Raw genomic sequence first — 11551 nt, forward strand, 5'->3', positions numbered from 1 at the left:
CTTTTTGTTTCCCTTGAGCAAGTTGTAGAACGGGAGACACTTGTCAGTGGATTTTGAAACGAAGCAGTTTAGGGTGTCCACCTTTCCAGTTAAGCTCTGTACTTCTTTACGCGACCTAGGCGAAGGCATTTCTAATAATGACCTGATCTTCTCTGGGTTCACCTCTATCCCCCTTGTGTTGACTATGATGCCCAACAACTTTCTCGAGGAAACCCCAAAGGTGCACTTCTGGGGATTTAGATTCATGTCATACTTCCTTAGCATGCCAAAACATTCTTTTAGGTTGGATACATGGTTACTACTAGTCTTTGATTTAATAAGCATATCATCAACATACACTTCCATGTTTTTCTCAATTTGGTTAGCGAACATTTTGTTGACCAGTCGTTGGTACGTTGCACTAGAATTCTTCAGCTCAAATGGCATAACCTTGTAGCAGTATACATTATGCTCAGTCATGAAGCTAGTGTGCTCTTGGTTTGTAGGGTTCATCGTGATCTGGTTACATCCAGAATATGCGTCCATGAAAGACATGAGCTCATGACCGGCTGTTGCATCTACCAACTGATCAATTCAAGGTAGTGGAAAACAATCCTTAGGACATGCCTTATTTTGGTCAGACAAGTCAATGCAAATTCTCCACTTTCCATTGGGCTTTGAGACCAAAACAGGGTTAGCAATCTAGGTTGGATATTTTTCTTTGCTTATGAACCGACGTTTAAGTAAGCAAGCTACTTATTCTTCTAAAGCTTCTAATCGTTCCTTCCCCAAAAGCCTTCGTTTCTGTACCTTTGCAGGCATATTCCTGTCTAGATTCAAAGTATGCATCATAACATTTGGATTGATTCCCACCATATCTTCAAGTGACCAAATGAAGACATCTATGTTATTTCTCAAAAACTTGACCAACTCCTTCTTCCTTTCAGTTCTAAGATTCTTTCCAATCTTTACAACCCTTGAAGGTACCTCTAGGTCGATACTGATTTCCTTGAGCTCGTCCAATGCTTGGAGCTCAGACCTATCTTTGCCTAATATCGGATTAATGTTATCATGTTGGGTGACCTTGTTATCTCCTTCCCGAGGTTCTTCCACCCCATGGGAAATTTCTATTTCCCGAGGCTCCTTATTCCCCACAATGATGACCATCGCTTGCTGCCCAGGTTGTAATTTTTCCTTCGTAGTAATGCTATAACATTCTCTAGCAGTAAGCTGATCTCCTCTTACAGTACATATACTTGAGGTTGAGGGGAACTTCATTGCTAATTGTTGGATTGAGGTGATAGCTTCAAAAGTCATCAACATGGGTTGTCCCAAAATTGCATTGTAGGTAGCCAAAAAATCAATTACAACGAACTCAAGTATTTTAGCAACAACTCGCATATCATCTCCTAGTGTCACTACAAGCCTAATCGTCCCTATGACTACTGTTCCCTCTCCCAAAAATCTGTTTAGGGTCATCGAGGTCACCTTAAGATCGGCTACAGATGGCCTCATATTTTCTAGGGTGGACCTGAATAGCACATTTACAGAGCTCCCACTTTCAATTATTATTCTTCGTACTCTTCGATTGGCAAGCTGAACGGTTATCACCAGCAGATCATTATGCAAGAACTCAATGTGGCTAATGTCCTCTGCCATGAAAATTATTGGTTGTTTCTCCAACCGTTGTTGTTTTGACGACCTTTGATCCAGAACAAACTCAGTAAAATTGTGGGTTTTTAGCTCCTGTATGTAGCTCTTCTAGGCTCCATTACTCGTGCTCCCTCGACGGGGTCCTCCAAAAATAGTGGCTATGTCCCTCCCTTCTATTGGAGAAGGGGCGATCTGATTTCCATGATTTGGTTGAGCCTGGGGTTGATTGACTAGATTTTCTCGAACTAGTTGAATGTTTTGCCTCACTGGCTGATTGGGAGCTACTTTATTTTAGGCATATTAGGCTAATGGTCTGGTCTGGATGAGAATATTGATCTCATATTTTAGCTGATGGCAATCATCATTGTTGTGGCCGATGTTGTTGTGATATCGACAGAATTTGGCTGGGTCTCTGTTCGCCCTCTGGTGCCTCAGGGGCTCTGGTTTCTTCCATAGAAGGCTATTAGAGTTTGCCAGGAAGATATGCTTTTGTATATCTGTCAAGTTGGTGTAGGCAGTGTAGGTGCACTTGTACTTTTCACCGAGCTGAATATTTATAGTGCCATTATGGTCGCCCTCACCATTCCCCTTCTGCTTATTTTCCCATGCCTGGTTATTCTGGGTAGCGGGCTGAGTCGTAGCTGCAGCATCCGCTATCGCTCTAGCGGGATGAACGGAGGTCTGGCTGGTTTTTATGACAGCAGATTGTGCCTCCTCTAGATTTATCCATTCCTGAGCTCGAGCCAGGAATTCATCTACACTCTTTACTCATTTCCACTGGAGTTCTTTCCATAAATCACCTCCTGTTGTGATCCCTGTCCTCATAGCCATGAGCTCGGAGTTGTCATCACTCTCCCCAGCTCGTGCTGCTGCATTGGTAAACCAGTTCATACATGCTTTTAGGGACTCACCGGACTGTTGTTTGATGTTGGCCAACGAATCGACTTCAATGCGAGCTTCCTTCATAGCTTTGAACTGCCTCTTAAACTCAGAAGACAGTTTCTTCCACGAGGTGATTGAATGTTTCTTGTTGACTGAACCACAATTGGGCCGGTCTAGTCAGTGTTGCTGGGAACAAGATATATCTTAAGTTAAACTCGATGTTTTAGGCCATCATTAATGTGTTGAAGGTCCCAAGGTGATTGGACGGGTCGGTGTTTCCATAATATGTAGGCAAGATCGACATCCTGAAGCCAATAGGATATCGAGCTGCCGCGATGTTATGAGCAAAAGGCTCGAGCTCCTCATTAGAATCACAATCATCAACTCCTTTTCTAGATAGGAGTTTCTACATCTATTATTCAATTATGGCCAGCCATTCAAGGCTTGGATCCTTGGCGTCTAGGTTATTCGGGAGCTGATTATCAGCTCCCACCCGATTGTACGCGTTAGATGGGTTATTATCCCTCCAAGCTTGAGCTTGGTTAGGCAGGACATTCCCATTGTCTCCCCTGGCCTCATTGTAACTCAAATCATAGTTGCGACTTGGAAGTCCTCTTTGTGAGTTCAGATGATCTCGCAGGTCGAAATGTGGATTGGAACGAAGGTTATGTGTAGAGCTTAAATGATTCCTCAGGTCGCTCTCATGCCTGCCTCCAATTTGGCGCTCTGTCCAGTAGCTTCCATTCGCGAAGCTTACAACTTGTGGCTAGAATCGAGGACTTGAATTATTAGCACGAGACCATGGGATATAAATGTCCTATGAGGGGGGAGGAATTCTCATGCTATCCCCTCGAGCTGGAGCATTCCTTTCTAGGCGAGGTGGCATTGGATGTTGAATCAGCGATGGAGGATGCCATATTGGTGAAGTTATCTTTCTTCCATTGGGACGCACTAGATTAGCTCGCCCTAAATCTACTCCAATTTCCAAGGTTGGAGGATTTCCCAGTTCATTTCTCCGTGTAGGAGATTCTAGCCTCAGCACAGATGAATTTGCTGGGATATCTCTTCTCCTCAAATCGGTCCCAACTCGCCCTGTTTGGCTAGGCTAGTGGAAGTGAAGTTTGGGCGTTAAGCAGTGGTCACCCGATCTATGCGTGACAATGAGACGGAGCAACCTGATGATCATGAGGCTCATAGTGTGATATGTTAATCTTATGAAAAATCTAAGAATGACAATATACCATTAGGTCATAATGAAATAAAAGATGGAACATAAAACTAAGCATCAATATTATTTATACTAACTTTAAATACATAGAAAAACATGACTAATTCTATATATAATATTAGCAACAATAAGTAAAGATGAAGAAGATGATAAAAGAACATAAATACTCAAATGTATAAACTTTAAAGAGACATAAATTGAATCAAAAATATAAATAACATTACTTTGCATATGGGATCATCCCTAACTTTCCAAGGAAGATTAGGCCATTATGCACATCATTCTCACAAAAATTCTAAAAAGAAATATGAGAAGAAAGTGAGAGGAAATTTTGCTATAATTTTCTACTCCAAAAATTACACACCAAAACTAAGAAAATAAGCTCATATTTATAGCGTCTTAGGAGGGGTTAAAATACAAATGAACTAAATTTGGGGTTTAGAAAATAAAACTAAAATATTAATAATAAAATCTTATTTAAAAGTCAAAATTATTATTATTAATATTATTTTTAGTGTTATGATTATTATTATTATGTTGTAGACTAATGCATGTAGGTGGCTAGGAGGCTTGGCGTGTAGTGAAAGTGGCTTACACGGAGACCAAGGCACACACAAAAGTGGTTGGCACGTAAGGCGACAACAATTTGCATAGCGCCATTTGGCGCGTGGGAGCTGAAGGAGACATGCGCCACATAGGGCTGGCAGAACGGGCCATGCACGCGGGTCGCAGGAGAGTCAGAGTGCTGCTGGACGCATGGCACGAGGACAAAGCGCCAAGTGGTGCGCTGAGAGTTGCTGCTGGACGCGGGCCGAAAGATGCTGGGCCGACCTTCTGACTTTAATTTGGGCTATTTCTTTTAAAAAATGCCAACAATTTCATCCTTTTTTTTCACTTTTATTTATTTATTTTTTTTTTGTTTTTCCAAGTGCCACAAACATTTTAATTCCTGAAAATTAAACACAAATTGAATTATAATTAATATTATCAATTATAAAATATATTTCAATAAATCCATGAAAATATTAATTAAAACACATATCATTTTAAACTTTAAAACTAATAAAATGACATTTTTGAGCACTATTCACTACCCCCAACCAGCTTATTGCTAATAGGGGTGAATATTTGACCTGCGAAACCCGAAAACTCGCCCGACCCGCTACTCGAAAACCTGGTTTTTGAAAAGATTCATTAATTTTGGGTCGGATTAGACCCGAACCCGAGTATGTTCGGGTGTGGTATATACACATACACTGGTTCGGGTTACACCCAAACCACAAACAAATTTTAAAAAAATATTTAACTTTTAATTCAAATTTGATGACAAAAAATCTGTAACCCCTACCCTTTCAAATTTTTTTACCAAGACCTAATTTGTAAAAAAATAAATTGAACCAAACTAACAACAAAGTTAAAAAAAAAACATGTGAAAAGTAAAAATAAAATAAAAAAAGTGTCAAAAAATTGGTATTTAAATTTTTTTTTTTACCAAGGCCCATTTTCGGCTCAATCCCACCTGAAACCCAACCCCACCCGACCCGACCAGACCCGAAATTACCCAAAAAAACTAAAAAATTCGAAGTGGGTTCAGTACCCCATTTTCCAACTCGAAACCTGCAAAACCTGAACTTGATGCACCCGAAACCTGAAAACCTGACCCATGTCACCCCTAATTGCTAGTCCCTACCAATTCAAGCGGAAAAAAAATTATCAAGTTGAATAATCAAGTCAAACCAAGCAAAACTATCAAAGCATTTTCAAAGTATCGACAAGAAATAAAAAATTACTATCAAAGCTACTTCAGTTGCAATTCCATAGTCGTGTGTGTGTGCACCAAACCAAATTCATTTTTATCGCAAGTCATAACACAAATAGTATCGAAAGATCCCAAAAGTATAAAGATCTCAACTCCATATTCTTCACGGGAATTGGAAATATTTTTTTATGGGAAGAATACCACTCTTAGAGTTGGAAATGTAACAATTAACGATCAAATGAGAGAGGATGAACATTTTGGAATAACCAATTTGAACAAGTATTGATCACAAGATAAGCATATAAACTTATCAGAATTCAAATGACAAACAACATTTGGGATTTACAAGAGAACACTCAAAGAATAAAGAGCCAACTAACTAGAAATGATAAATAAGAAAATGAAACTATTAATATATATATATTTTTTAATATAATTGTTTTATTATCCATAAATATATTTACACAATAAAAAATAATAATGGAAATATTTTTTTATTACAACATTACAAACTAAAAGGGGAAAGTGTTGCTCTTTTTTTTTTTTTTAATTTTTAAATTTTTTTTTGGTACTTTACTTTTTTTTATTTACTGATTTTTTTCTTTTTTTTTTTTGACAAGAGGCAACACAAAAATAAAATGAAATTACAAAATTAAATAAATAGAACACAAATTTAAAAATTATTACAAATGTTCATTCTTATATGAAAATTATCCTATAGTAAATGTCATGTTTCAAATTCCAAAACTGTGACTTTACCAACTCAAATGATCAATAAAAGTTCAAAATGATGTTTTCTCAATTCTCACAACTCACCAAGAAATGAATAACTTTTAACTTGAAAATTTTCTCAAATATTTTTATTAACAATCATTTTACCACATGTTTGGAAAATGCACAAAAGAACTCTGAAAAACACATCTTAATAGCAAAACATAGTAAAAACAGACTAAAACCAACAAGTTGTATTCGTGCTCGGATAATTTTGAGAATATTTGACTTAAAAATTCAACAAGACAATAATATTTTCCAAATGGATGCTAATGAATGCTCACCACCCTCTACCAAATACCAGACAGTGTCCTCAATGTCAAAATGAATATTCAATAAAAAGACAGGGAAAGAGAACACCTAGATGATGACCATGTCCATGAGGCGAGAGCTGCAATAACCTGATAATAATACCCAACACAAACAAAATACAAGAACGAAAAACATAAAAATATAAAAGTAAAATAAAAACAAACAAACCATTCAAAATTTCAGAGTGTATAAACTAGGTCCTTAAGAAGGACATCTTCAACGTGACTCACACTCTCAATGTAATGCTTCAGTCTTTGGTCACTGATTCGAAAAATTCTCCCATCAGTTGGGTCCTCGATCTCAATAGAATCGTTGGGAAATACTTGCTTCATGTTATGCCCTGACTAATCCTAAGACCTCGGACCATTAAAAACTACTAAGACACAACTACTATTTTGGAATACATATATACATAAAATAGTAGAACTTTATTAAAAATCCAAAATACAGTACAAAATATGGGATCCCATCGTTATTTACATAAAAACATAAACATAAACTTTAATTAATTTTTTAATAACTAAGTGCGGAAATACATAAGAACATAAATTAAAAGACTTGAAACAACGTCATCCTCAATCTTCCAACAGTCCATTCAATCAATCCATCCCCAATAAACATGCCAAGCTGCCACGAATCCATCCCGCCTTCCAAGCTCATTTTCCTCCACCATCTAAAATAAAAGGAATGAGCCCAATGCCCAGCAAGGAAAATCTACTAAAAATAATATCATACATCATAAGACTATATCATAAAATATATATTATAAAACATATGACGTAAAAAGTTATATCATATAGGACTACAATATTAATGGCCATTAACTCATTACCGTAGTATGTGATAAAACCATCTAGGTCCTCAGTCTACTAATCGAGGTAGGTTAGATCACGAAATAGTATATGATAGCCCATCTAGGTCCTCAGTCTACTAATCGGGGTAGGGTAAATCATAACTCCTATCCACGATAATGATAAAAATCTTTCGATTTGCTATCTAACCAACTATAAGCCCCAAGTGACTTCAAAACATATTTATAATATTGACGTGGTTTTTTCGCCAACAGTGAAAGAATAAAATAAAAAGGTTGATTAGTGCAAGATAATAAACCAAAATAAGAAATGAACTCTCAAAGACACAGATCTTTTTACGTGGTTCAGTGGTTAAAATCCACCTAGTCCACGAGTCTATATTATTACTATTTTTCTCTCTCTATTTTGGCAGAGTTTCAGTATTACAATATCTTCTTCCCTATTCCTACCCAATATTCCTAGTAATTATAGAGAAATTCCATGGACAGGTTTGGGTAACCGCGTGAGTCAATCACGAATTTACATATTTGTTACATTTAATACAAAAAATTCTCATATATACTAGGATATGATCTGATCACGAGATAAATGGTCTCCTAATATCTGGGACATTAAATATGACAAGCTGGTCATAAATAATCGTATAAAAGTACCCTAGTTTTTGGGAATCCGCAGATACGCAGTTGTAATGACCCACTACTCTAGACTTTTGGACCATTAATGAAAACTATACATAAATACTAATCCTTAATAAATCTTTACAAGTGAAAAGACCATAACTTTATTAAGAAACTTGTAAAAATAAAAGTTAAACTTACATAAAATATCAAGTAGGACATGGGATCCCATTGTTTTAAAACCAAAACAAGACATAATGATAATTGACAAAGAGATTACATAATAAAACGCGGAAAGATACATCTAAAAACCATAAGAAAACAAATAACTACATCCTCGAATCGAAACGCTCGGCTCTTGAATCCATTCTGCCTCAATACACATTCTCCAAGCTTCCAAGAACCTTTCCTGCCATTAGAACTACTTTCCTGCACATATAAACAAAAAGGAGTGAGCCTAATGTCCAGCAAGGAAAATCTAACACATAGTCCATATACATAAATTTCATAAAAAACATAAAAACATAACATAACACTTATATCACATACATACTGTAATGGCCATTATTACTTGGGGTCCCATAAACTAAACAAGTCATATGCCCATTAGATTAGTGGGGTCCTGCTAGCTAAGCAAGTCATATGCCCATAATCTATTTAGGGCTTGCTAGCTAAGCAGGTCATATGCCCATAATCTATTTGGGGCTTGTTAGTCATATGGGTCATATGCCCAAGTCTACAAACATACTTATCATAACACATTTCATAACATAAAAATCATAAGATAACATATAAAAACATATAACACATAAATCCTATCCTATTTTCCTTACCAAAATAACCGGGATATGAGAACTGATTTGGGACCTTGGAACACTCCTAAAAACCATTTATAATAGGGTGAGTATATTGAAGAAAAGGGATGAAAGTGATGAAGGAACTATGCTATCAAAATATACTTACCAAAAACCTTGTGCTCAAGAACTTAGATTTCCTAACCAAGAATAGGAATAAGGTTTAGAATACTGAGTAGAAGACTATGAGAACTTTAAAGAAAATAATACCGAAATGGACTAGAGTTTGGGATACCTTGAGTACTTCTATGATCAATCTAAACCTTGAACCGAAATATGAATAGAACCTTACTTCCCAAGTGTTTGGTAAGCTTATAGTGATCAAGCTTATAATCCCCAACCCAAGTGTTTACACTCTCACAATAACCTAGCAACTTGCAGCCTCTGAACTTAGCTTGATGAATAAATGAAAAATGCTTGGTGCTAGGTCCTTTATAGAGTTCTAGGAATAAAAATCTTCTTTTTGACTTTGAATAAAAATAATAAATTTAATTGAAAATATTTGAATATCCTTCAGCCAAAGGCATAGGAATTGTTCAAATTTTTCGGAGAGATTTAAGGATTGAAAGCTTGATTTTTAAAATAATAAAAACAAATAGAATTCTAACTTCTAACTCCCTAAATCTCGTAACTCTAAACTCCTCTTCAGTAAAATCAACATATCTGGAGCTCTAGAACTCCAATTTGGACTCTCTTTATACCGTTAGAAAGCTAATATCTACAACTTTTAGGGAATAATATTTTTCGAAATTCCTAATATAACTGGGTCAAAAAGAGGTCGGAAGTTACAGTACCCTAAAGTTACGAAAAATCTAGTTACATTCTAATTCACAAATAAATAAAATTGTGACAATTATCATGCTCCTATCAGATTTTGGTGAAGACTAAGTCTTATATTTCTCTTATTTTATCATTAAAATAATAATTCCTTAATAATCATACATATGACAAGTGTTACTATCTTATTGGGGCTATCTAAACCTTATAATATAATAAATATCACCATAAATATCAATCATATTAATCAAACGTTAGGTTAAAATTAATATTCTTAAACTATAGGTTAAACTTAGAAAATCTACAAGTGTTACTATGAGTGTCCAATTAAATCCCGGTCTGAACCAAAAATCCACAGTCATAAAGATAATACTATTATTACTATTATACTACTATCTAACTTAGCTAAGTAAAGTTCTTGGACTCTACAATTCTCCCCTACTAAAAAGAATTTCGTCCTCGAAATTTACTTACCAAATAACTCCAGATACCGGCCTTGCATGTCCTCCTCCAACTCCCACGTTGCCTCTCGTTCAGAACTATTACTTCATAGGACTTTGACTATAGGAAAGCTCTTGGACCGTAACTGCTTCATCCCCCTATCCAGGATGCTAACCGATCGTTCGTCGTAACTTAAGTCTTTCTGGAGTGCTATCGTATCATACTTGAGGACGTGAGATGGGTCTGACACATATTTGTGTAGCATCGAGATGTGGAACACGTTGTGACTACATGCTAGTGCTGGCGGTAGGGCCAGTCTATACGCAACTGCTCCCACTTTGTCCAATATCTCAAAAGGACCTATGAATCGGGGACTAAGCTTGCCTTTCTTCCAAAACCGCTTGACACCTTTCATAGGAGATATCTTCAGGAAGACTTGATCTCCAACTTGGAATTCCACATCGCGTCGCTTGGCATCCGCATAGCTTTTCTGACGGCTTTGAGCAGCAAGCATACGCTGTCTAATTAGCGCTATTGCTTCTTGAGCTTGTCTAACAGCTTCGGGACCTAGAAGCTGCCTTTCTCCTACCTCGTCCCAGTGCAACGGTGATCGACACCTTCTTCCATATAGCAACTCATAAGGTGCCATCCCGATCGTTGACTGGTAGCTGTTGTTGTAAGAAAATTCTATCAACGACAAGTACTTATTCCATGATCCTCTGAAATCAAGTACACACACGCGTAGCATATCTTCTAAAATCTAAATCATACGCTCGGACTGCCCATCTGTCCGAGGATGAAAAGTTGTACTAAGGCTTAACTTAGTACCCATAGCTTGCTGTAAACTTCCCCAAAATCTCGACGTAAACACCGATCCTCTATCTGACACTATCGTCTTGGGGATTCCATGCAACCGTACAATCTCTTGGATGTAGATGTCTGCGTATTGGTTTGCCGTGTATGAATTCTTAACAGGCAGGAAATGAGCCGACTTGGTTAGTCTATCGATTACTATCCAAGCGGAATCATGCTGCTTATTCGTCCTTGGCAAACCCATCACGAAGTCCATAGCTATATCGTCCCACTTCCATTCTGGTACAGTAAGCGGTTGCAATAATCCTGCAGGCCACTGATGCTCTGCTTTCACTTGCTGGCATATAAGACACTTAGATACAAACTCTGCGATTTCCTTTTTCATCCCTGGCCACCTTATACTGCCTTAACATCATGAGTCATCTTGGTAGACCCTGGGTGAACTGAGTACGGGGTGTTGTGCGCTTCTTCCAGAATCGTCTTCTTAATACTTTTATCATTTGGCACGCATACCCGATCCTTATATCTCAATAAACCTTGGCTAGATATTGAGAAATCTGTAGCCTTGCCTTCTTTGACTGCATCCATATGTGCTGCTAGTGTGTCATCATGTCTCTGACCAATCCGTATGTCTTCTAGCAGATTCGATTGGA

The 11551-nt window shown here is 37.2% G+C and overlaps 1 protein-coding gene across 1 annotated transcript; it reads right to left on the reverse strand.

Moving 5' to 3' along the window:
• Window positions 1–735: 735 nt before the first annotated feature.
• On the reverse strand, window positions 736–1638 carry LOC133795707 (uncharacterized). Its single transcript, XM_062233162.1, has 2 exons — window positions 981–1638; window positions 736–857 (listed from the first exon to the last, which is right to left on the reverse strand). Exons 1-2 carry the CDS (start codon window positions 1636–1638, stop codon window positions 736–738), a joined length of 780 nt encoding a protein of 259 aa, XP_062089146.1.
• Window positions 1639–11551: the final 9913 nt, after the last annotated feature.

This window comes from Humulus lupulus, chromosome 8 (genome assembly GCF_963169125.1).
Source record: "Humulus lupulus chromosome 8, drHumLupu1.1, whole genome shotgun sequence".
NCBI lineage: Eukaryota > Viridiplantae > Streptophyta > Magnoliopsida > Rosales > Cannabaceae > Humulus > Humulus lupulus.